Genomic DNA, 26,977 nt, shown 5'->3' with positions numbered 1-26,977 from the left:
CCGTTTTATTGATTAATGTCTGTAATGGCGGTTGCTGGCCACCTGACAGGTAGGATATAAATAAGGGAACGGGCAGACAGATGGATGAACCAACCAACGTCCCAAGAAAATGTGATCAAACACAAAAGAAAAGTTGCTACGCAGCACAGATACTTACTGAATCAACCAATATGGATGACCGGGTCCCTGGATCAGAGGCAGAAGACTTGGAAAAATAGACATCTACAAAATATTCTGTTCCGGGTTCGAAGCATACAGCAGTAGGTAGCAGCTCCATTCTGTTTAATTGAAAAGTCAAAACAAATTAAAGAATTCTGTCATTCTTTCCCCCAAGGTTTTATGATGCTCATTTGCTGGAGCTATTTGTGTGCATGAGTAACAGAACAGTAACAGAACAGAAATGACCAAGTGTTGGAAGACATAAGGGGAAAGGATGGCCTCTCCTTGGGTTTCTCCCCCAATATATCTTCTTTGAAGAAACAAACAGGTAATGACCGCTCCCCACATCAAATGGGGGGTGCCTTTTGCATGGTCGCGCGCAGCCCCCCTGGATCTTGAAGAATCCCAGCATCCAAATCTACAGGAAGGAACTCAACATTTGTTGTTGTTTAGTCCTTTAGTCGTGTCCGACTCTTCGTGACCCCATGGACCAGAGCACGCCAGGCACTCCTGTCTTCCACTGCCTCCCGCAGTTTGGTCAAACTCATGCTGGTAGCTTCGAGAACACTGTCCAACCATCTCGTCCTCTGTCGTCCCCTTCTCCTTGTGCCCTCCAACTTTCCCAGCACCAGGGTCTTTTCCAGGGAGTCTTCTCTTCTCATGAGGTGGCCAAAGTACTGGAGCCTCAGCTTCAGGATCTGTCCTTCCAGTGATCACTCTCAGGGCTGATTTCCTTCAGAATGGATAGGTTTGATCTTCTTGCAGTCCATGGGACTCTCAAGAGTCTCCTCCAGCACCATAATTCAAAAGCATCAATTCTTCGGCGATCAGCCTTCTTTATGGTCCAGCTCTCACTTCCATACATCAGTACTGGGAAAACCATAGCTTTAACTATACAGACCTTTGTTGGCAAGGTGACATTAGGCATGGCTTTTTGGAATGGATATTGGATGGCAAAGGGCCTTTTCAGGTGTAGGTAGTCTTGACGACGAGACCGCGATTTTGTGGACTCGGGTGGTGATTTCAGGCCTTGGGCGGAATCCTTTAGTCTATCTTCCTAAATGGGGGGGGGGGGCATGAAGCGGTGACCCACGCCCTCCTTGCGGCAGTGATCCCAGGGTTCCTCGTTAAAGGGGTTGTTTGAGGGGAGGCATTGGCCATACACCAATAGGTAGTCATTGCTCTCCCTTGTGACAGCGGTGAAACGGGAGGTGGGCTCTCTGCTTGAACAGACGTTCTCCAGAGCCAGCCCAATCCCCACACATTTTGGATAACCCTGATGTCTCCCAGATCCCCGGCTGGGGACTGGAAAGGATAAATGCCCAATGCCTGAGCCAAGGTCTCCCTACATCTGAAACTTAATAAAGTTGTGGCCAATTTTAATCCCATAGCACGTTGTCTTGAGTCATTATTCTGCTTAGGGGTCACCTGGGGTCGGAGGGACTCCTCCTGTCCACGCAATATACAAACCTCGATGTATATGGTAGAACAAGTGAGTGTGGTTCTTGCAGGGCTGCTGTTTTCTCACAGTGTTCGCTTCCTCTAGAACCTGAAGTCTTTACAGCAATGCTTGCTATCCAGTCTTCTAAAGTCTATGTGTTTGGGAAGAAAAAATAAGTTGGTTTTCAAACAAAGTTGAAACATGCTTGATTTTTTCCATGCCTATAAACAAGAACATCTTGAGTTTATCTGACCAGGGAATAAGGAAATCTAAAAAGGGTTGCACAAATACTCTTGTTCTACCAAAAATTTACACTTGTAAATAGTCCATGACAACTAATCCCCTTCTGCAATATACATACATGGCATCCATACAAACATAGATCCTAAGATTTCGGCATTATGCTGTGTCTGCATCTACAGTTCTACGATTTTCATACGCTGAGAAATGTTCGCACCACAAAACTAATGAGTCAAAGTCATGTAGTGGTGACTATTAACATGACAAAGATAAATTTGAAGATCAGGATAATTTTTGTGGGGTTTTGTTCAATATATTCCACATACACAATTTTAATACGTATGGTCCATATCTTGCTTTACTTTGAGGTCTTTGCTCTTTTTTTGAGGATTTGAATACGAGTTGAAACCGCCATGGAAAAAGTGTAAGAATTACCTCTGGCTCATAGCGAATGATGATATTAAAATCCATCAGGAAAGGGATGTTGTTGACTGTAAATCTTAACCCCGCTCCATTCCGAACTCGTGCAAAACCCGGCCCTGACCATGTCACAGGTTTTCCAGGGACAGACTCTCTAATAACAACATCCAGAGCAGGGTTCCTGCCAAACAGAATTGAATCCTGAAAGGATAGATTTGCGTTTTAAATATCACATTTATTCAGGAAACAAAATGAATCCTGTCTTGCTAGGTGTAGAGCAACACACACCCTTAGCCAGGGTAGCCATGAACTCTTGAATTTCCCCTCTTCAAAGCCTACTCTTGAGTAGAAGGTCCCTGCCAGTCCCATAAGTCCTTTGTGAAAAGGGAAGATGAGTTAGGCCAGCTTCAAGTTCAACAGTAGTATGAATAATTGAAGTTAGGCCACTAGGGCTTTCTTACTTACAATCAGGGCAGATCTACACTCTTAGTTTATAACGTTAAAAATGTGTTATTAAAATGTGACACCAGAGAGCACTGCAGAGCAGTGAGCCACCACCAATGGGAAACTGCATTAAACGTTTTAAGCATTATTAAATATAACGTTCTAGAAGATCAATGTAGATCCAGCCACAAATAAATACCACTCATTAAAAAAAAACCCCAGCATCTAACAGTTAAGTTAGTGCTATATAACATTCACAAATATACTCATACCTTGGAAGTCGAATGGAATCCGTTCCGGAAGTCCATTCAACTTTCAAAACGTTCGGAAACCAAGGCACGGCTTCTGATTGGCTGCAGGAAGCTCTTGCAGCCAATTGGAAGCCACAGCAGCCCTGGCGGATGTTCGGGTTCCGAAGGATGTTTGCAAACTGGAACACTCACTTCCAGGTTTGCGGCGTTCAGGAACCAAAATGTCCAAGTGCCAAGGAGTTTGGGATACAAGGTATGACTATACTCATTGAGTGTTGCAGAAACCTGGCTACTATCTCCATCCAGGTTATCAGCAATATTCCTTATATCTCAGCAGAATAACACATAATCAGGAATATGTGTGAACTATGCAGAACATAAATAGTTTTTTAAATTTTACTTTACACCCTTGATATCTTAGTATTTCAGGCCAACATGTCAGTGCATTATGACCAGATTAATTACATTTCTTTGAGATATCTTATGTCTTTTGGAAATGTTAACAGCATTCTGAAGCCTTTCTTGGTAGGGAGGGGGAATAATTGCATAGGATTGGAATGGATTACAGGAATGTCCTATTCATGAAGACTGCAAAATATGAGAAAATTATGCACACAAATCAGACCAATGGTCCATCTAACCAAAAAATGTCAATCTTGACTCACAATAGTGAAAGATCTATAGGCTCCTAGTCCTCCTACCAGAGATCCAGGGATTGAATGCGGAACTTTATACATACAAACCAAGCGTCAGTAAATTCTCAAATCATCTCACCAATAACCTAAGAGGTTACTCATTGTTTTGCACAAGCCATAAGCTACAGATAATGCAAAGTGACTCAAATAAGGCACATATATTACAGTTCTCCAAGGATCCTACCCCACACTTTAAAGAGATGGGTTTCCCTTCCTTGAAATCCCTTACAAACCAATTAATGGGACATTTGTGTTACCTGTCCAACGGCTGCTTTTCTTATGCCTCGTTTCTTGTTTCTGTTCAATACGATCTTTCCATTTTCAATTTTGAAATCATAACCTTGTTGCCGAAAATAGACATCACACCATGGTAAAGCTGTGGGCTGAACCTTATAAACAGGTGTTTTAAGTGGTGGAAGTGTCAAAATGCCGATTTTCTTTGGTTTTTTAGTTGACACACAAACACAATCAAACAATGGACAACTAGGAAAGTAATGAATCTGCATAACTAATAGTCTAAACCATATATTATTCTCCATGTCAAGGAACTTTGTACTACTAACCTACTTACAAAGAGAACTCTGCTTAATTTGGGGTGGGGATCTAAATCCAAGAAAATCAAACTTCTAATTTTTAAACCGTAATCATGTTAATTAAGGAAGGGAATAAAAAGAGAAAAATAAGAAATGGGCACAACTATTGATTAGCTATGAAGTTTTATGACTTTAGGGCAGTGGTGCTGGGTAGATAATTGTGCTGTTTCTAGTGTTAAACAATTGGGAGTAAAAGAAAATAGTAATACTTGACTATTTATTGCCAGTCACCCAGAGATTTACCAGTAGATCCAGATCTACCTTCTGTCCACTGCCAGATTCCAGCATGCAGGTTGCTCACCAGGGCAAGACAATTTGAGCATATAACACCAATCCTGGCCCAACCGCACTGGCTGCCAATTAGTTTTAATGCCCAATTCAGAGAGCTGGTATTGACCCATAAAGCCTTAAATGGCTCAGGACTGCAGTACCTCAAGGACCTCCATGTGAATTGACCCTGTGATCATTCTCTCAGGCCCTTATTCATGTGCCCCCTCAAAAGGTCTGGAGGGTGGCAACATGAGAACAGGGCCTTTTCTGCAGTGGCTCCCCATTTGTGGAACGCTTTCCTCAAGGAGGCTTGCATGACGGCAACATCATTTATATTTAGGCATCAGGCAAAAACTCTCCTCTGTAACCAGGTCTTTGGCCTTTACCTATCTATGACCATTTAGAAGTGTGTGGGATGTTTCTAATGTACTTCCTTTCCCCTTGGTTTTAATGTATCTTGTGTGAGGTTTTCTGTCTGTCTGTTTGGGTGGTTGTAAGTCGCTTTGGGTTGCCCTGGACAAGATAAAGAGACTAACTAACTAACTAACAGAAACACAACTGTGCTTAAAAGTACATCTTACTACATCCCATACACGGACGGATTTTTGCGGTAACATTGTCTATAAATATTGTAAATAACATAAATTAAAATATACTGCCATTCGATCAACATATTTCATTCTTCCCCTCTCACTTCTGTTTCTGCTCTGACTCCCCTCTTTAGGTTTGATCTATATTACCACAACTGCACTTTGAATATGGGAAAGGGAAAGGGAAAGGACCCCTGACAGTTAAGTCCAGTCGCAGGTGACTCGGGTGACTCTGGGGTTGGGCGCTCATCTCGCTTTACAGGCCGAGGGAGCCGGCGCTTGTCTGCAGACAGTTTTTCCAGGTCATGTGGCCAGCATGACTAAGTCGCTTCTGGCGCAACGGAACACCAAAACCAGAGCAGCGCACGGAAACGCCGTTTACCTTCCCACCAGAGCAGTACCTATTTATCTACTTGCACTGGTGTGCTTTCGAAATGCTAGGTCGGCAGGAGCAGGGACCAAGCAATGGGAGCTCACTCCGTTGCAGGCATTCAAACTGCCGACCTTCTGATCAGCAAGCCCAACAGTAGTTTAGACCACAGCGCCACCCACGTCCTCTATGAATATGAATATGAATATGGGAAGTAATGCCAAATAAAATACCAAAGGTGAAGATCCTGGGAGTGGCATCGAGTCTTCGGCTTCATATATATAATAGTCCAAAGGTAAGAAGAAGTAGCCTGGGGCTGGCTCAGAACACTGACGGCCCACGATGTTGGGAAGGCACTCACACTGACCATTAGTAGGTGCGCACCTAGCAGAAAAGAGAGGAAAACAACACAGTACAAAAACTGCACAACCATGGACAGATGCTATACATCACAATACATTCTTTCTTTGTTTGTAGAGTCTCCCCAATACAGCTAGTAGCCTGTTGCACTGATGCTTGAATCCAATCCATAAATTCACTCTTGCCATTTCCAATGACTCTAATGGCAAAGGAAAGAAGGGCAAAAATCTGCACCACTTTCAGTGGGAGTTTGTGGCACAACATTTCTTAGATGTTAAATGAAGCATTTGAAATGGGAATTCACAGACTTACAAGTTATTGTGGGCACCGCCAATGTCACAGCCACAGGGAGAACATCCGTGTAGATTGCTCCCAAGGCCCCAGTATCCTTGCTGCAGTAAAATAAAAATGGAAACCAGTTAACCCCATTTGATATTAAAAACCATTTTACTTACTGAACCTTTTGATTCCATTCCATTCTCCGGGGATGGAGAACATGTGGCACTTCAGATCTCATCGGGCTCCAACTTCCATAAGCTCCAGCCAATATGGCCAATAGGGCTGAAAGATGGAAAATGAAGTCCAGCAATATCTGGAGAGTCATACCGTATTTTTCGCTCCATAGGATGCACTTTTTTCTCCTAAAAAGTAAGGGGAAATGTCTGTGCGTCTTATGGAGCGAATGCCTACGGATGGCAGGGGGGATCTGCTGCAGTTGCGAGGAGAATCCATGGTTCCCCTTCCTTCCCTCCTCCGTCGCTCGCTTTGAAGTAGCCAAGCAGGCTACTGTCCGGTTGGCTGCTTTAAAGTGAGCGTGCTCTCTTTCCCTCCTTCGTTCCCCACTCAGCTGGCTGAATAGCAGCAAAGCTTTTCAGCTCGCTGAGCCGGGGAGGCGGGAGATAAGGAGAGCCTGCTTGCTTTAAAGGACAAAGCAGGAGAGAAGAGGAGCCGCTTACACGAGTGTCCATGGCTACAGCCGGCACCAAAAAAATCACGCACCCACTGTTGCCTGGGGCCGCAATGGCGCAAAAACATGGTTACAAAGCACGGATTCACATGGATTCTCAGGATTTTTGCATTGGGCTACCCCAAACTCACTGTCAGAGCACATGTCTATGGCCACAGCATGAACCACAAAAATCACGCCCCCACTGTTTCATTCAGAATAATTTTTTTTTCTTGTTTTCCTCTAAAAACTAGGTGCGTCTTATGGTCAGGTGCGTCTTATGGAGCGAAAAATATGGTAGGTCCCCTACACCTGCTAAGGAACATTGAGCATATGAACAGATTAACATGGAAAGGGGTGCAGGTGGGCGGCACTTGCTTCAAAAATGGAAACAGGCTAAGTAAAGAGTTGGGTTGAATTTCCCTGCTTTCAGTCCTAGAATGGACTCCCACCCTCTCCAAAAGTGGCACGTCCAAAACCCATATGGGCTTTTCCTGGGCCTGTAACCTAGCAGCAAGCCATGTTTCTTGGGTTCTCCCTATGGCAGTACACTAACTCTGATCCCTGTTTCCTTAGCAATTTGTAAAAGACAAAGAATTCTCAGCTGAATACCATGGATTGCCACTTTGACCTTTGCTTCATCACTTCCACAGCGGAAGAGATTTTTCAAAAGGTAAAAGACAAACCCACGGGAACTTTTGTCAACGCAGAATACTGAAGTAACTGTCTCCGAACCTCTCGCAGGTACCTACAGGGCATTCCTCGCAATGTTGCCCAGTGGCAAACCGCTGGCACAGACACTCTCCAGTCACTGGGTCGCAAGCAGAGAAAGACAAGCTTCCTGAAGGGTTGCAGCTGCAGGCTGAAAAGACACAAAGCAGAATCGCCATCTCTGTGAGGCTCCCTTCACATGCAGCGGGGATGAGCCCTCAGTAGAAATAAACCTTCTAAGACAGAAAACACCCTCTGCCTCCAGCAACCTTCATTCCAGGGACACAAATCCCAAGGGATGTGCTGGCAGGACACCTGACCTCTCTTACCACTCAAGAAACGGGTGTGCATAACAATATATAGTTTTGAAAAAGCCATGGAATACAATGGACTTCCATTTGTTATGCATTTCTGACACTTTTGCAATTGGCAGCTAGGGTAAAATGCCCAGCTAGGGGATGTAAAAGATCCTTTCCCCCCTTCATTTCCTCTGAGTTTTATAATACAGCGTTTGCTTTAAGGGGAAAAAAAAGTTCTACAATCCCTTGGTTGCAGTACTGAACGAATGAAATGATTATGGCCTGGTTAAACCATAGTTTGCAGCAAGCCATAGTTTAATGCGAACGAGCTGCGTACTAGTGTCTTCATGTGGTGCTCCTGCTACACCACAATGAAACAAGCAAGAGTCTGGCTTCTCACATTGCCTTGACCTGGGCTTGCAGTTTGCGTTTCTCCTGCAGGAGCAGGGGAGGAATACCACGCAAACGTTAAGCAGCGTTCACCAGAATGCTTGCATTTGCCAACACCTTGAACCAAGGTTTGTTTCAAACTACAGCTTAATGTGACGTACAGACTGAGCCACAGTTTTAAGGCAGGTGTGTTCTGATACTCAAAGCCTTTAATGGGGAGGAGGGGAAGGAGAAAGAAAGAAAGAAAAACATACGCTGACAGCCCAGAGGATCACTTCCACTCAGCCCATAGTAGTTTGGCTTGCACTTGTCACAATGAACTCCTTCGACGTTTTCCTTGCAGTGGCATTGGCCAGCAATGGTTCCAAGAAATGGGTCTGTACGATCCTCGCACAGCCCATTGTACAATGTACCTTCAGGGTCACATTCACAAGCTATGGACAGATAGGCAGTCACAGATGTTAGTGGAAAGCAGTTAAATGGAAGCATTCACAGGCCGGAAATGTTCGCGAGTCATTGCAATAGTCAGCCTTGATACGGCTAAACTCACCCCTATACCCTTTTAGTGAAAAGCTCAAATTTAATATATGCTTGCTTAGAGAAAGGGTCTGAAATTAATATCACAGAGCAGTCGACTCCTTGACTATAAGAGAATATGAAACAGCACAATTGCGAGGAGTGCAAATTGTACACATTTTTATACTCCTGTGGAGTCGGACCTCCAAATCCAAACAGGATGAATATGATGAAACAGGGATAATTTGCCAGAAAAAAAGATTTGAGTGTGGAATGAAATATATGGGCCATGTTTAGGGCCTACCTTGTTGTCTTAAGGAAAGAGGAGCCCTATTCAGGCTATACAGCCACAAAGGAGCAATATAAGTACAGAGATGGGATGAGAATGCATCTTTAGCTTCTTCCATTGCACAGCTCCTTCCAGTTTACCTGTGTTCTGTAGCAGGGAGCCTTTTCTATTTATGGAGGATCCATGTGCAACAAAGAACCCTGGAAGACCGCAACTCTTCGTAACACAAATGGCAGAAAAGGCTCTCCACTGCAGAAGCGGCACTAGAAATATGGGGCAACCAGAAGAAGCTGTTATGATGGAGCCATGCCCCACTCTAGAATTTTTCCACTTGCGTTGGCCGCTCATGGCTAGAGGGGATGTTGTCCTATGTCTTTCTCCCAGAATTCATTTTTTGGTACTCTGCATCTTAAAAGGTCTTTAAAAGCAGAGGTGTTTCCCATTGCATATGTGCCTGATCATTCCTAATCAAGTTCAGATTTCCCACATTTTCTAAATCAGCTCGTGTACAACTTGCTGGTCTGGGCCCCTGTTGTTTAGCATATTGGATCACCGATACGAAATACTTGATTTGGGACGCAGGTGGCGCTGTGGGTTAAACCACAGAGCCTAGGACTTGCTGATCAGAAGGTTGGCGGTTCGAATCCCTGTGATGGGGTGAGCTCCCATTGCTTGGTCCCTGCTCCTGCCAACCTAGCAGTTCGAAAGCACGTCAAAGTGCAAGTAGATAAATAGGTACCGCTCCGGCGGGAAGGTAAACGGCGTTTCCGTGCGCTGCTCTGGTTCGCCAGAAGCAGCTTAGTCATGCTGGCCACATGACCTGTACACCGGCTCCCTCAGCCAATAAAGCGAGATGAGCACCGCAACCCCAGAGTCGGCCACAACTGGACCTAATGGTCAGGGGTCCCTTTACCTAAGCAAATGACACGAGTTGGATCCAGACTGTGCAAACTGAATTTAGATCCCATCGAGATCAATGGGACAAGTAAATCGTTGCTTTCAGTAGGAATGGCATTCGACTAACTGAGACCTGAATCCAGCTCTATGGGTCATCATCTAAGGAAGGTCACACACTTACGGATACATGCATGAGGGTCCGAAATTGTCCTCTCTGGGTCTTGATAAAAGAAAAGCTTGCAGCGATCACAGTGCTGCCCCATGGTATTATGCTGACAATCTTCGCATACCCCGCCACTGATGCGGTTATTAGAAAGGTACACGGCCATATCAAAGTGGCAGCTTTCAGAATGACCATTGCACTCACACTCTGAAACAGAAGACAAAAACAGAGGCATACGTATGATGTAGACAGGAACAGGGACACCGTGAACCCAATCCCTTAACGGTATGTTCATCCAAGTATATGAAAAACAGACTCTGAATTCTACCATCGACCATAACATCCTTCTGGACCATCTCGAGGGGCTGGGAGCACTGTCATACAGTGGTTCCGCTCCTTCCTCCTGGGCCGTGTTCAGAAAGTGGTGGTGGGGGATGAGTGTTCAGACCCCTGGGCTCTAACTTGTGGGGTGCCTCAGGGTTCTGTCCTCTCCCCCATGCTTTTCAACATCTATATGCAGCCGCTGGGAGAGATCATCAGGGGGTTTGGGCTGGGTGTTCATCAGTATGCGGATGATACCCAGCTCTACCTCTCTTTTAAATCAGAACCAGTGAAGGCGGTGAAGGTCCTGTGTGAGTGTCTGGAGGCAGTTGGAGGATGGATGGCGGCTAACAGATTGAGGCTGAATCCTGACAAGACAAAAGTACTGTTTTTGGGGGACAGGAGGTGGGCAGGTGTGGAGGATTCCCTGGTCCTGAATGGGGTAACTGTGCCCCTGAAGGACCAGGTGTGCAGCCTGGGAGTCATTTTGGACTCACAGCTGTCCATGGAGGCACAGGTCAAATCTGTGCCCAGGGCAGCTGTTTACCAGCTCCATCTGGTACGTAGGCTGAGACCCTATCTGCCTGCTGACTGCCTTATTATTATTATTATTATTACTCTAGCTTCAATAACTTTGCATGAGGAACCGTGGATAGCTCTTAAGTGGAGAGGCACTTTCAACAGAGAGTTCAGCCTATCAATGCACAGCACTTCCAAGCACCGCACGGCGATGGCCAATTGCTACTTGCAAGACTGATAACAACGAAGTAAATCACTTTGAGGTACTTTGGCAAGCATTTTCCTGCGATCCTTCTGCTGGCCTCCAGGGAGCATCGTTGTAGAAATCTTTGCACCTCTCACAGGACGAGCCGTCTGTGTTGTGCTGGCAGAGGCAGCTCCCATGGACCTGCAGCATGTCAACAACAAATTTAAAACACACAGTTATCATCCGTGCTTTTCTTTCCTGGGATGTGATTCAACAGAAATGTCTCTTGTCCATGTCCTGCAGAAATTAACTGGGTGTGCATAGCTCAGTTGGTTAGAGAGTGGTGCTGAGAACACCAAGGCTGCAGGTTCGATCCCCGAATGGGACAGCTGCATGTGCCTACATTGAGGGGGTTGGACTAGCTCAGTGGTGCCCAAACTTTTTTCAAAGAGGGCCAGATTTGATGAAGTGAAGGGCCGTGAGGGCCGACCAAAGTTGTTGACCTTTTTTAAGGATTGAAGTTGAGTTTTTTGTTTTTTTTTACCCCCCAAAGTTGTTGAGTTTTTTTCTCAAAGATATGGTCCTTCAGATAGGCTTCAACAGAAGTGTTCCAGTGTTGCACAACACATCTTCTGAGCAAGAGACATCTAGCCAAGCGACATGATCTTGGCAATTTAGCAGCAGTGCTCTCAGACGTCCACAAGGATTTGCACCAATTTTTCTCGCCCACAAAAATGGAAGGTTTCCCAAGGTGAAGAACCTTGTGGATTATGTTTGTCGCATACTGTTCACTGCTTCTTATCCAAATCTTTATCGTCTTTTTTATAAAAGCAACTTTTTCCGAAGGTAATCAGTCCAATCTACACTCACATAGGCAGCATCATAATTGGGGAATTCCAAGATCTCTGCTGGATCACAGTCAGCTCTCAGTTCTGGCAGCTAAAAGGGGAACTGCTCACCTTATTGATGTAAACCTCCAAAATGTATTTTGTATAGTTAAGTTTCTACCTCTATCTTCAGTACATTTTTTTTTTTTTTACTTTATTGCTATGGCTAGTGGCTGATGAAAATAAAGATTCTTCTGATCTGACCTGGCCATCAACACATACAAAAAAGGGTCATTATCAGCAAGGTTGGAGAAACCCCCCTGTAGAAGTACAAAATGGTGGTGTTGGGAGATGACCCCAAAGCAGTCCAATGAAAACCAAGCATGATCAGGGCCCACAGAATGCCGATTTAGGCTTGATACATGCTATGCTTTTAAACCACATTCAAAGCACATTTTCTCCCTCAAAGGATTCTGGGCACTGTAGTTTTTTATGGGTTGCTGGAACTGTAACTCTGTGAGGGGTAAAATTATAGTGTTCAGAATTCGGCAGGGGGTGGGGGAGTAGAGAAATAGGCTTTCAATGTGCTTCAAAGGAATAGTGCAGACACAATCTTACTTTTAGTAGTAGTGTTACAGAAGGGAACAGGAAAACTTAATTAATGGAATGGAGTATGTTGGGAGAGGGCATTCGTGACTGGCTGGCTGGCACCATGAACAGGAGCACTTCACGCAGGAACATTTTGCTGCAGGTTGCATTTGTAGAGGAATAATTTTTACATTTTTAAATCACTGGTCACTTCCCTCGCTCTTTCTTTCTTATACAAGCTATTCTAGGCAAGTTAAGAATTATTGCATTTATCTATAAACAATTCAAGTCTACACACAGCACTGGCTATTAACTGCATTATATCCGCATAATTACAGCTGTGGCATTTCCCTGCTATTAGCCAAATATGATCTAATTACTCTTAGGAATATCTCTGCAGTACCTTACAGAAGCTGGATTTTTTTTGCCTCTAATAAAGTGTCAAGAATTAGAAGATTTGTGACGTACCATTCCAGGCTCATGGAAAACATCACCCCTCAGATTTTGCACTGGGCCACAGTAGCTGGCGTGACCATTGCAAAAACAGCTTCCGCGAACTATCATCTCGTAAAGCGCATAGTAGTATTTTTCCAGAGGATCATGCCGCTTTTGTCCGAGTAAAGTATCTCCAAGAGTGTGAAGCTTAGTAAAGTTTATTCTCAGGTTTGTTAAGGTAATAAGCTCTGTGAGCAAGGACAAGAAATAATTGGTTAATTGGCCTCAACATTGAGTTGATGCAATTCAAGCACAACAGCAGAGATCATTCAGGGTATGACTTAAGGGTTAATTCTGTTATTAGAGGGTGGAGGCGGAGGTGTTGCTTAGCAACCAGGCAGAGTGGCATGGTCTTTGCTGAGGTAGCGCATGTTCTGATTGGATGTCTCCCTGCTATGTACAAGGTCTGAACTGAGAAAGGCAAGACCTCTCTGCTTCTTTCTCCTCAAGTTCCACGCCGTTTTTGTTCAGTTTTGAGCAGTAAAGTGGTTTTTTCCCCATTTCTCTCTGAACCGTGTGTTTTATTTATGTGATTTGCTAACAATGTGAACGTACAATGCTGCCTTATATACCAAGTCAGACATTTGCCCCCACCATGCCTAAGATGGCCCATGGCCCTCCAGAGTCTTCTCCACCCTTTCCACCTTGCTCCATCACAAAATTCAACTAGGTACTTTCTATGTGTAAAGCAGGTGTAGGGAAAATTTGGCCCACTTGTTGCTGAACTACAACTCCCATCAGCCACAGCAAGCATGACCAATGGCCAGGGATGATGGGAGTTGTAGTTTAGCAACATCTGGAGGGTTAAAGGTTCATCACACCCAGTGTAAAGCATCCTTTGCTACTGAGCTTTGGCCCTTTCCACTTAAAATACCCAAGTATAGTAGCTCTACCATAGATGTAAACATGTCAATCTTCGCTGAAGGCAGCAGACTGCCATGACAGTATACATTTAGGGGTAGCCAAGGTGGTATTATTCCAGATATTGTTGGACTCCAACTCCTATCAGCCCCAGGCAGCCTAGCCAGTGGTCAGGGGAGATCAGAGTTCGAGACCAACAATATCTGGATCTTGGCTATTTCTGCATTAGTATTTTGTATGAAAGCAAAAGAATTTTAAAAGGCATTATGAAACTCCAAACTACCTTGGATGTATGGGGCGTAGGGATCTTCTATTTCAAAGCTGGGATCCAGAGCTTTAAAAACAACCTGTGGAAATGCAATGAAGATTTATACTGGCGTTGTAAAAGTAAACGACTTACCGTATTTTTCCGTGTATAACATGCCCCCAAAAGTAAACGACTTACCGTATTTTTCCGTGTATAACATGCCCCCATGTATAAGATGACCCCTATTTTTTGGGACCGCAACAACAAAAAATTGGGGCGATATTGCCTAGAGTTGTTCAGCTTTTTGGGGTGGGGACTGAGCCGCCAATCGCTCTACAGCATGCCCGCCAGTGAAAATCGCACATATTGCCACGGCCACCAATCGTCTATACACTAGCTGCCAACAATCAACGCCCAATTGCCACAGCCACAGCAAATTGCCAGCAACTAATCACACGCCCAATTGCCGCTCCCAATCTCCTGCTGCCTGCTGCCACCAATCGCCTGTCCCCCCTTTGCTATCCGTGTATAATACAACCCACAATTTTTGCCTATTATTTCTAAGGAAAAAATGTCGTCTTATACACAGAAAAATACGGTAACTGGAATATGTTCTTACATAAGAAATGCATAGCTAAGGACTACACCACTGAAGCAGAAATCAACATTAAGACTAAATCCTTACGATGAAATGAAGTCAAAGAACAGGCATACCTCCCCTTCAGTGGAGGGCTCGATATCTGAATATCTTGAGTCGCAAACAACATCTCCAACAGTGGTGGCTGGCCTCGAAGGAATATCAGGGAAAGAAGTAGCACAGTCTTGCGCAAAATATCTAAACACTTTCCAGGTTTGACCATAATCTGTGGAGCGTTCCACCAACATTGCTGCAGGCCGGAATGTCTGTGAAGAGAGAGAACTTCATTCAGATCACTCCCACCATAAGGACCACTTCAGTCCTCAGTGGCACCAGGGGAAAACCTGAATCTGTGGACTCCCAGATGTGTCCTCATTAATAGTGAGCTTTTCTCGGGCAGGATTCAGATTCTGACATGTCACTACAAATGTTTTTCGAGCATTCGCTAAATGATAGCGAAGCTACCCAGCGATATATTTTCTTTCCTCAGCTCCATGTCCAAACCCAAATTATCTAAGAGTTATGTTAATTTTAAATTCCCAGTTGTGTTAACATTGGTTTCATGTTAGAGAAAGTGACTCTCTTAAATAATGTGTTTTATAAAAGATATAAAATTCCTATTTATTGCTGCTATGATGAAAAGCCACTGAAATGGCAAGCCTCACAGAACTCTAGCCCGATGGTTGCCATTAATCTGATTTGAATTAATTTTATAATGAAATGATATTAGAATGTTGTAGCATTTTACTGTTGTTAGCTGCTCTGAGCCCGGCTTCGGCTGGAGAGGGCGGGATATAAGTAACTTTATTATTATTATTATTATTATTATTATTATTATTATTATTATTTACAATGAAATAATAATAATAATAATAATAATAATAATAATAATATGCTTATCAGTGGATGCACATGACTGGCTTGCCATAGACTGCCCGTGGTTGGAACTCATCAGGAACAAGGTTTTCATTTGTTTCTTTTTTAACATTACCTGCATCTCAACAGACATTCTTCGCAAAATTGTTACAAAATACACATCAAAACATAACCAATAAAAACAGAATTCAAAGCCACTTAAAACATCTATTTCTTAATACCAATAAAAGCCAGCAAAGCGAGGGGGGGTAGTCCAGTGTAATTTAAACATACGAAACAAGATCACAACACCATTTCGACATCTCAGGTTACAGTTCACCACTGAATGCCATGAGAAAAAGTTGTGTCTTCACAATACTTGTAAGGATTGAGGGATGGGCTTCTCTGGTTTGAACAGCGAAAAGGCCCTATTCCATGTGCCTGCCAGCCTAATTTTCTTTGTTGGCAGGTCTATGAAGCAGATCTTAAGGCATGGGTTGGCTAATTTAAACAGTTCTTTAAATAACTGGGTCCCAAACTCTTCAGGGCTTTGAAGTTCATCACCGGCACTTTAAATTAGGTCTGGAAATGCCATTGTAATCAGTGGCATTGGTCCAATATAGATATAATATGTTCCATAAGGCGCCTAAGATTTCCAATTAAAACTGCAGAGTGGAAAGGGAAAAGGACCTTTTTCTGCCTCCCCACTTCCAGCTACTCTGCAAAGACTGGAGAAGAGACCTTCTTAAGAATATTAGGGGGGTGGGCAGGGGAAGGACTAGACCATGTGAAAAATGACCATAATATTTTAGCTGCAGTTCATTCATTGTCAGCACTGTATTCTTGTTATATATTAAAAAAGTGTGCCTGCACATTCCATTGTTGCACCCACAACCTCGGTTTAAGGTGCCATTTAGCTCCTAGCTTTCACGTCTCAGTTTCTAACACTGCCCCACGCAGAGTACATTGTAGTAGTCAGGCCTGGCTATCAATAGTGTGTGGATAAAGTGAGACACTGTCCATTTTCTCTTGAGAAGGCAAAGGAGCTGAAGCTGATAAAAACCAACCCAGCTACTGCTGTTGCCTGGTAGCCTCAACAGCACTGCTAAAATGCAAATTTGATCCTTGCGGGGAATATACTCATAACAATCCTTCATCTGGGTTTTCCCCACCCACAGCACTTCTATCTTATCTGGATTAATCTCAGTTTCCAACCCAAACTTGCCTCAAGGTGCCAATCCAGAAGTTCAACCGCCTCTTTAGGATGAGGAGATGGAAAACAGATGCAAAGTTGAGTGTCATCTGCATACTGATGACATTTCAACCCAAACCTCCAGATGACTTCCTCATTAAGATTAACAAAGTACGAAGATTTGAAGTCCAATATCTATCACATAATAGCCAATCCTTCACATAATAACCAATGCTTCCATCTGACTGTTACTTAAACTCTAAAGGACAGCATATGCAAGGGTTATCCTTATCCTAAAACAACACTCTGAGGTAATCTAAGCTCAGAAATAGCGATTGTCCCCAAATCATCCTGGGAGCTTCACGGGCAGGTGAGGATTTAAGCACAAGTACTTTAGCCACAACACACAGATAGCACATTAAACAACAACATACACTGCACATCTGTGAAACTCCTTGAACACATTTCCTAGTCAACAATTCAGATGGCTTGATTTTCCAAAGGAGTTTACATGGTTTAATTAAAGTCACTAGTCTATAAATCAATTTACAGTATTTTTTGCTCTATAAGACTCACTTTTTCCCTCCTAAAAAGTAAGGGGAGATGTGTGTGCGTCTTATGGAGCGAATGCGGGCTGCACAGCTATCCCAGAAGCCAGAACAGCAAGAGGGATTGCTGCTTTCACTGCGCAGTGGTCCCTCTTGCTGTTCTGGCTTCTGAGATTCAGAATATTATTTTTCTTGTTTTCCTCCTCCAAAAACTAGGAGCGTCTTGTGGTCTGGTGCGTCTTATAGAGCGAAAAATACGATAAATATTACATGGTTATGTAGTTATGTGCAGGGTACCTTGAAAGTCAGGATAAGGTGGCTGAACTGAAACAGATTTTCTAAATCCAGCCTGATGCTGACATGGTCAACACCTGAAATGGAATGAAAAAAGTGTTAAGTAGTACAAATTAGCTATTTTATCTGATGAGTGTAGGATATGGCAAACTATACGAAAGAACATTAGGTGGAACACGGCTGGATCAGACCAAAAGCCTACCTTGGTCCACAACCTTGTTTTTCACACAACCAACCAGATGCACATGGGAAGCTCAGGAGCAGGAAGTGAGGGCAAAATAACTCTCCACTGTTGTAACCTAGCAGAGGCACCAGCTTATGAGGAGCCTGACGTTGTACAGTGGTACCTCTGGTTACGAACTTAATACGTTCCGGAGGTCCATTCTTAACCTGAAACCATTCTTAACCTGAGGTACCACTTTAGCTAATGGGGCCTCCTGCTGCCGCCTCCGCTGTGCAATTTCTGTTCTCATCCTGAGGTAAAGTTCAGAATAAATGCTCAATAAACAGCTGATGTAGAATAACCTCCTTGTAAAACTTTGTGCAAACAAATCAGGATGAATGCTCCATAAACAAGTCATCTGGAAATGACCTCTGGCTGTTTCCAGCCAGGTGTTTATGGTGAGTTTATGCTCACGTATGCAAGGTTTCTTTTTAATATTCACTCATTTTGAGCATAAACATGGGAGCCTCCCTTCAGCTTTAATCAAGATTTACCCTTTCCGTGGTGGTGGTGAGGGGAGATGTTTTTAAAAACCTGTTTCCAATTACTTGTTTACAATATCTGAATCATCCGTTCACGATATTACCCCCCCCCCATTTTGAACCCCCCTCTATAATGCGGCTGGAGGTCACAGTAAATTCAAAGAGTCTAAGAAACGAACACGAATGAAAAGCCACTCACCGTTTTCAGACTGCCACCACTTCTTTCGATCTGGCTCAAAAGTTGTGATAACATTTTCAATTAAGTGACTCTCAGCCTGGAAAACTGGATTATACGGGTATCTGGAATCACAGGTGAAACATTTCTGCTCATCCTAGAAAAAGAATGGTGGGCAAGATGAATGGTTATTATGGCTACCAGTAACTTGTGCCCGGTGGACAACTGAAGCAGCAGTACAGGATCAGACAGCAAGCAACGCCAACTACAGTGGTACCTCGGGTTAAGTACTTAATTCGTTCTGGAGGTCTGTTCTTAACCTGAAACTGTTCTTAACCTGAAGCACCACTTTAGCTAATGGGGCCTCCCGCTGCCGGAGCATGACTTCTGTTCTCATCCTGAAGCAAAGTTCTTAACCCAAGGTACTATTTATGGGTTAGCGGAGTCTGTAACCTGAAGCGTATGTAACCCGAGGCACCACTGTACTGACATTGTTGAGATGCTATTCCGAGAACTGGCAAGCATCTAAGTTAGCTCTGAGCATCGGAGATTCTTGGAGCAATGATGGGAGGAATGGGGAGATGGACCGTACATAGCGGGCTTCCTAGATTGCAAACAGAGGCAAGAGGTTGCTTTAAGTGTTTGGGGTGGATGGGGCTTCTCGAAAAACGAAAGGGATAAATCTGACCAACAACCCCCCCCCCCCAGTGAAAGAAGGGGGCACTGAAGCCCAGATAAGAGATTAGACCGGTCCTTGTTCACTAATTCTCCTTTCTCCAGTACTGATTTCTGTGCACCGGCCTGTACAGAGGGAAGTAGCTTAGCTGGGGATATTTATCTGCTGCTGAAAAGTGTAGGAAATACTGAAATGTGTTGCTTGGAGTTTATAGGGAAAGTTCCATTGTATGCAGTGGGGCTTAGTACTGAATAAGCTTAAAGCTACAGTCCTATGCACACTTACTTAAGCGTGTAGACCACTGAAACCAATAGGGCTTAATATTTCTGAATAAGCATGCATCAGATCAGGCTGCAAACAGCAACAGACTCAGTTATACTTGACCTCAGACAGGAAGTCTGAGCCCTGATTTAAAGGTAAAGGGACCCCTGACGGTTAGGTCCAGTCACGGACGACTCTGGGGTTGCGGCGCTCGTCTTGCTTTATTGGCTGAGGGAGCCGGTGTACAGCTTCCGGGTCATGTGGCCAGCATGACTAAGCCACTTCTGGCGAACCAGAGCAGTGCACGGAAACGCCATTTACCTTCCCACTGGAGCGGTACCTATTTATCTACTTGCACTTTGAGGTGCTTTTGAACTGCTAGGTTGGCAGGAGCTGGGACGGAGCAACGGGAGCTCACCCCGTCGCGGGGATTCGAACCGCGACCTTCTGATCGACAAGTCCTAGGCTCTGTAGTTTAACTCACAGTGCCACCCGCGTCCCTGAGCCTTGATTACAACTTGTTATATTGAAAGGGGCAGGGGAGATGCCTATACAGTGGTACCTCAGGTTAAGTACTTAATTCGTTCCGGAGGTCCGTTCTTAACCTGAAACCATTTTTAACCTGAGGAATCACTTTAGCTAATGGGGCCTCCTGCTGCCGCTGGAGCATGATTTCTGTTCTCATCCTGAAGCAAAGTTCTTAACCCGAGGTACTATTTCTGGGTTAGCGGAGTCTGTAACCTGAAGCGTATGTAACCTGAAGCGTATGTAACCCGAGGTACCACTGTACTGTAGCTGAGGATGATTAAAAAACAACAATCCTTCAGTGCTCCTAGTCCAAACAGGAGACCTAAGGATATGTCATAAGATCAACTATTCTTATCTCAACTTTTTCTCTCTCTCTTTTCTTGGAAAGAGTTAAAAGTTTAAAGTGGTGACAAATGATTGAGTGTCGGACCGCGTAGGAAGCCACTTGCCTTGAAGTCAGGCAGAGTTTAGGGAAGAAATTCCTTTATGACAAATTAAAAGCATTCAAGGATGATTAATGTGATGCAGCAAAATTTAAATGTATGGATTATTCAGGGATGAATGGGCGGAAAGCCTCTTTAACAAGTTTAGGCTTTGATTGTCAAAATGCCTCCTAGATAATTGTTTTAATCATGCAAGCACCAATAACATATTTACGAGTATGGTTCTGATTTAGTGGTTTTCATGATTACGCTGAAAATTATCCGGCATTAAAGGGAAAGGACTATATAGGATCCTGCGTCGTCCGTGGAGCCTTTATGGCAGGGGAAGCCAACATGGTGCCCTCCAGATGCCATGGACTACAATCCCCATCATTCCTGGCCGCTGGCCATGCTAACAGGGGCTGATGGGAATTGTAGTCCAAAACACCTGGCGGGTGCCAAATTGCCCTATCCCTGCTGTATGGAGCTTCGGAGCCCAGTGAATATATTTCAAGGTTTGCATATAATCAAAGTATTCAACAGTTTGTTCGGGTGTGTCAGGCCTAGGCTGGCTAGATACAAAAGAGGTGAGCAACCCACACCTGCTTAAATAACTGCTTCAGCACAGATATTAAGAGTGCAGGAATCCTGTCCTCTTTTGCAACTGGTCACTCTTATTATTATTATTATTTCAAAGTAAATTTTATTAGTATTTTCCACACAACAGAAAACAAAAAACGAAAAACAACAATACACAAAAACAAACATATGAAAAACAAATCCAAATCTTACAAATTAATAGTATAAACACTAGAAAGGAAAACAAACGTTGGCTTCCACCTTCCTTTACCTCTCATTGTATCTTCCTGTTTTCCTTATCATCTCGATCCTAGCCTCTAAATATATATCCCTCTTTCTTATCCTCTCACTTCACAAGGTTATTGCAGACTCAGCCAGATTTCTGTCCTCGAACCTTGTCTTTTAAGGCATTCGTTTAGGCACTCCCATTCCTTTTTCACTACACTTTTTGGTTTTTGTCTTATTATATCTGGCAGTTTGGCTAACTCTAAGTATGGTCACCCTTATTCAGGCCTCAGGTGCATTAATTTAAATTCAGCCTTAGTTTCGGTTCTTCTGTCTAAACCAGGGATGGGGAACTATTGGCTATTGCTAGACTCCATCTCCTATCAGAAAAGGTCCATGACTAACAGTCCACGAAAGTCTTCCCTGCAATGAATTTATCTAGCCCTTTTTAAAAGCTGTGTAAGCTACTGGCCATCTCCACATCTTGCAGTAGTAAATTCTATATGTTAATGATATACTAGCATGAAATAGTACGACGTTTCCTCTGTTCTGAGCCTACCGCCCATCAGTTAAATTGGCCGCACTTGAGACATCGCAGTATCTGACAGCAAATATACTGACAGTCGTCCAATGAATTGATCATTAGTAGGTTTGCTACTAATGATCATTAGGGGAGGAAATCACACTTCAAAGAGCTATTGGTGCTCTTCCCCCAGCCTCCCTTCTCAGGTTAATTTAGGTAATATGTGTGCACAGCATATGTTCCCATGGGCTGTTGTGTTCTGTGTGGACATAAAACTCAGTGCCTCGAAAACAAACATTAGCACACAGCCACGAGTACTGTAGGCACAACCCGGGCATGAGACGTATTGCAACTGCCTCTTGCATTTTTAGCACCATTCGGTTTTCAGGCCTATTTATAGGACTGAGACACCAAATGAGCATTTGCAAAAGGTGGAGTCCCTCCAGGTGTGCATAGACAGGTATTACCTGGTGCTACCTCCTTTCTAAGCAAAAGGTAATGTGACAAGCATCTGCATGCCTGCTTAGCAAAGTTTACCAGGTAGCATTGATTCCTGAGCTCGCAAGTCCTCCTGCAAATGCTTTGTTTTCTTTTGCTCTTTTAACCACGCTGAAGGGGGGGGGGGAATCAATACATGGTTTTAATCTAGCAGAAATTATAAATTTCCAACACCCCTGATCCAGAAGCTCTAATACATATGCAAGTTCAGCGCTGTAGATGGAGCATTTCACTTCGAAGAAAACTCTGCAAGTATTTATTCCAAACCACTTCAGCAGTTTTTGGTCACAACGTTGTGTACTTCTGAATAATGCAAAAATAAATAGGGATTTCAACAAAGCATCGAAACAAACTGGACAAGACAAGACAGGTTGTCAGGCAGGTTGTGGAAGCAGTGAGCATTTTCCCAATCAAACTCACTTTAGAAAAGCTTCCCCCTTCCAAAAATCATTTGCTGTGCAGCTGAGACCGGGGACAGTTTTCAGCCAGTGAGCCGCAATGTCATCGTAGGTAGTCTTTGGAACAGCAGGACACATGGCGCTGGGGGATGGGGAGGGGCTCAGATGCAAAACTGGGTGACTCCTCTGCACGAACAGATACATCCAAGCCGCACAAAGATTCACACACACACACACACACACACACACCATTCTCCATCCAGGCCAACAAAGCATCGAAACAAACCGGACAAGACAAGACAGGTTGTCAGGCAGGTTGTGGAAGCAGTGAGCATTTTCCCAATCAAACTCAAGAAGCTCCCCACATGCTCTTAGAAAGCCGGTTTAAAGAAGGCGTAAACTGGAAGAGGACTCTGGCTGGATGTTACAGACTCTCTAGGGCAGACTTCCTCAAACTCGGCCCTCCAGATGTTTTTGGCCTACAACTCCCATGATCCCTAGCTAGGACCAGTGGTCAGGGATGATGGGAATTGTAGTCTCAAAACACCTGGAGGGCCGAGGTTGAGGAAGCCTGCTCTAGGGCTATTTCACATTTAAACATTGGAGCGATATATAAAATAAACTCACCTCCAGGTAGCCGATAATGCAGTATTTTTGAGGCTCAAACAGTCCACATGTGGATGAAGCTGTTAGGCTGTCACCGCGACCCACAAGTAGATCTCCAACAGGCTGGTGACAGAAACCATTTTCACAGGGATTCTGGCCAAGCAGGAAGTCTATCAGCAGGGCTGTCCACAAAAGAAAGATGAAGCATAGTAAATGTTATTTGGACTGGCACTTATGTGACAACAAGGAGCGAAGGCAGGAGCTTGCCAGGCTGCCACACGTCTTTATGATAGTTTCCTCTCCGGGCAACCTCTGGCCGTCAAGGAGCTTCTTGTGTGCAGCTGTTGAGAATCCACCTTTCAAAGCACATGGCTTTAGGCTATGGGAAATAAGATCATCAGTCTGATAGCTCTTGGTCTCCGCGTTGGAATCTCAAAGAAATAAGAAGATCAAAGTCTGCACACCCAGGATAGCTTTAAAGCACTTTCAAAGAGGTGTTGAAATTTCAGGAGGTTGGATAGTTACAGTGGAAGGGCCTTGGGAGTGGGGTACACATTTTATTCTTTTTTATTTATTCTTATTACTTTGTCAAAATAAAAAAAATGGAAAATGAAAAGGAAGAACTTTCTGATAGTAAGAGCTGTTCGACAGTGGAACGTTCTCCCTCAGGAGGTTGTGGACTTTCCTTCCTTGGAGGTTTTTAAGCAGAGGTTGAATGGTCAACTGTCATGGATGCTTTAGCTGAGATTCCTGCATTGCAGGCATTTTGACTAGATTACCCTTGTGCGTCCCTTCCAACTTTATGATTCTATGAAATCTCGAGGGGTCTTTTTGTGTGGGGAGGTGCCAAACACATTTAGTGTGCTTCTTTTTAGCCTTCAGCAATCTGTGAAGGGCACTAGGAATTTTTTTTATTATCTCCAAACAAAACTCAAACGTTCAGTCTCATATGGAGAGAAATACCGTATTTTTCTGTGTATTAGACGAAGTCTTTTGACCAAAAATCATGTCAAAAAACTGGGGTCGTCCAATACACGGATCGTGGAATGGGGGGGAGAAGCGGTACCCCTGCCAGCCAGCCAGTTGGCAGGAACGCAACTTCCCCCAATGCTGCAGTGAGCAGGAAACGATCTAGGGAGTGTTTCCTGCCCGCAGCTACATGGGGGAAGAAGCTCAACAACTTTGGGCCATCTCCCCTCATTTTCTTAAAATTGAGTCCCCCAAAATTGGGGGGGTGTCTTATACATGGGGGTATCTTATAGATGGAAAAATACAGGAATAAGCTACAGTTTAGTACTTTACATGTGCTTTAATATGTATAACTGATAGGTACCGTATTGTTCGCTCTATAGGATGCACCCGACCATAGGACGCACCTTGTTTTAGAGGAGGAGAACAAGAAAAACAAATTCTCTCCCTCTCTGCGCAGCCCCCTTCAGCGAAGCAGGAGGAGAAACGGAGCCCCTTCCACTTCTCCTCCTGCTTCGCTGAAGGGGCGCTGCGCAGAGAGGGAAAGCTGCGCAGTGTCTCTCCAGCGAAGTGAAGCCAGGAGAGCAAGAGGGAGAGCAACGTGAAGCCTCCGGAGCGCGGCGGGAGCACTCCCACTGCGCTTCGGAGGCTTCGCGTTGCTATCACTGAAGCCATGGAGCCTGCATTCACTCCATAAGACGCACACATATTTCCCCTAATTTTTGGAGGGGGGAAGTGCTTAGCTCATGCTGTGAGCCATCTTGGGTCCTGCACTGGGAGAAAGGTGAGGTATAAAACAAACAAACAAACAAACAAATGTGCATGGAATTAATCTGATACGGTCTTCCCTATAAGGTAGCTAAAACGTGCTATAACTTGCTGTTGAAATGGAACACTCAAGATGAAATGGTGAAATCTGCTATGATTAAATGGGCACAAGATGTTGGACATAATATTATGATGGCTGACTGGGGACAGTTATGGACCACTGGCATGAAGTTTACGGCATGTAATGCCTTAAAAGAGAATTTAATGAAAATGATTTACAGGTGGTACATAACACCAGTCAAGCTTGCAAAAATTTATCATTTGCCCGATAATAAATGTTGGAAATGTAATGAAACTGAAGGTACATTCTTTCACCTTTGGTGGACGTGCCCAAAGATTAAGGCCTTCTGGGAGATGATCTATAATGAAATGAAAAAGGTATTTAAATATACCTTTCTTAAGAAACCAGAGGCCTTTCTCCTGGGCATGGTGGGCCAATTGGTGCCAAAGAAGGATAGAGTTTTTTTCATGTATGCCACAACAGCAGCAAGAATACTTATCGCAAAGCACTGGAAGGCACAAGATCTACCTACCAGGGAAGAATGGCAGATGAAGCTGATGGACTACATGGAATTGGTGGAAATGACTGGCAGAATCCGAGACCAGGGAGAAGAGTCGGTGGAAGAAGATTGGAAAAAATTTAAAGTATATTTACAGAAATATTGTAAAATTAATGAATGTTAGAAGGATGCTGGAAAGAAGTTATATGACTTTAGCAGAAATATTATAAAGAATTAAGTATGAATAGATTGACATTGGGTAAAGGTGTAAATTTAAGGCTAAATTGCGTTAAGATAAATTATGGAACTAAATTTGAGAAAGAGGGAAAGGACTTGCTGGAACAATTAATTGAACTAGAATACAAAAAAGGAGGTGTGAGGAAGTCGAGGAAATAAGCAAATGAAAGAGATGGATATGAAAATACGGGGTTTCTTTTTTGCTTTTTTTTTGCTTTTTTCCCCCTTCTATTTTTTTAAAGGTTTGTGGTTTTTTTTAATGTTTCGGTTTTTTCTCTTTTTTTAATGTTTTGATGTACTGTTGATGTTTTGTTTTATTGTATTTTCCTTTGTCTTTGAGGCTTTGTAACTGTTCATTGCATGTATTTCTCTTTTTTCTTTTCTTTTCGTAATACTTAAACTCTAATAAATATCTTTAAAAAAAAAAAAGGTAGCTAAAACATGCAAGTATGTGGTACCCTCTGCCTTCTGATCTTTCTAAAAAAAACCTGCACCCATGCCTGATTTGTCATTATGTAGGACAGGGATGAAGAACCTGTAGCCCTTCAGATGTTGTTATCCTTCAACTTCAAAACATCCCCAGCTAATGGGCAGTGTGAAGTCTACAATGAAGTCTGGGCTCTGATCTTCAACGAGGAGGAGAATAAACAAACCTCAACCGTTAGATTTCCGGAGATGTGAAATGTAATAAATGGCATGACAACAACTTGACGGCAAGCCCACCATTCCTAAGGCTTCAACCGGTTCTAACTGAACCCCATAAATAGCCACATTTTCCAAACACAGATTGAAGTTGGGAGAGCCCAGAAAAATGGAATCTAGTTGCTTTGGACAAAGACCTTGCCTGAAATGACTTTGAGCATTTTTCTTCCACTGAGCTAACTTTCCTTTCAGGGATTTTGCTTGTTGAAACATGTTCTCAGCTGAAACACTGAACAGGTCTGGGGCCCTTACAGACTTCTTCTTCTTAGTGCTTCTTGGCTCAACTTGTTATGATGGGGCATGTGAGTGTCTTAGAAGTTTGTACAGGTTGCAACGAGATGTTGTTCATACAGTTTTAGAAACACCTGCTCCACGCTTATGATGAGATAAGCACGGAAGCTGCCAATTATTTTGTTTACTTCTCAAGACACACTTCTAAAAGTCAACACTCTTTCCCATTGCATGTCTATCTGGGACGCAAGTCCACTTTCCTGCTTTTTATCCATCTAAGGCCAGTTCTAATGCCAGGC

The 26,977-nt window shown here is 43.7% G+C and overlaps 1 protein-coding gene and 1 long non-coding RNA gene across 5 annotated transcripts in view; one reads left to right on the top strand and one right to left on the bottom strand.

Moving 5' to 3' along the window:
• Positions 1-26,977, bottom strand: part of LAMB4 (laminin subunit beta 4) — a 66,642-nt gene that overhangs the window by 25,980 nt on the left and 13,685 nt on the right. The window contains exons 4-19 of one of the 2 annotated variants that reach the window (XM_081023423.1): positions 23,233-23,393; positions 18,520-18,652; positions 17,619-17,692; positions 14,804-14,992; positions 14,126-14,189; positions 12,955-13,169; positions 11,152-11,272; positions 10,063-10,251; positions 8,434-8,613; positions 7,532-7,641; positions 6,146-6,225; positions 5,707-5,857; positions 3,908-4,039; positions 2,276-2,461; positions 1,630-1,751; positions 158-278 (exon numbers count right to left, since the gene is read on the bottom strand). In XM_081023423.1, coding sequence (XP_080879549.1) covers positions 158-278; positions 1,630-1,751; positions 2,276-2,461; positions 3,908-4,039; positions 5,707-5,857; positions 6,146-6,225; positions 7,532-7,641; positions 8,434-8,613; positions 10,063-10,251; positions 11,152-11,272; positions 12,955-13,169; positions 14,126-14,189; positions 14,804-14,992; positions 17,619-17,692; positions 18,520-18,652; positions 23,233-23,393 — 2,228 coding nt within the window. Of the gene's footprint in view, positions 1-157; positions 279-1,629; positions 1,752-2,275; positions 2,462-3,907; positions 4,040-5,706; positions 5,858-6,145; positions 6,226-7,531; positions 7,642-8,433; positions 8,614-10,062; positions 10,252-11,141; positions 11,273-12,954; positions 13,170-14,125; positions 14,190-14,803; positions 14,993-17,618; positions 17,693-18,519; positions 18,653-23,232; positions 23,394-26,977 lie in introns of those variants that run through there. The other variant, XM_081023424.1, reaches the window with a different exon arrangement.
• Positions 1-26,977, top strand: part of LOC308486721 — an 80,216-nt gene that overhangs the window by 48,012 nt on the left and 5,227 nt on the right. Inside the window, exons 3-4 of one of the 3 annotated variants that reach the window (XR_013991211.1) lie at positions 7,034-7,076; positions 7,356-7,525. The exons of 1 other annotated variant lie outside the window; for it this stretch is intronic. This is a non-coding gene — a long non-coding RNA (uncharacterized lncRNA). Of the gene's footprint in view, positions 1-7,033; positions 7,077-7,355; positions 7,526-12,872; positions 12,956-26,977 lie in introns of those variants that run through there. One more of the 3 variants, XR_013991210.1, reaches the window with a different exon arrangement.

This window comes from Podarcis pityusensis (assembly GCF_964106645.2).
Source record: "Podarcis pityusensis genome assembly, chromosome: 10".
Lineage (NCBI taxonomy): Eukaryota > Metazoa > Chordata > Lepidosauria > Squamata > Lacertidae > Podarcis > Podarcis pityusensis.
Note: the sequence above shows the minus strand (reverse complement) of the source record. Positions and strands in the feature narration are given on the sequence as shown.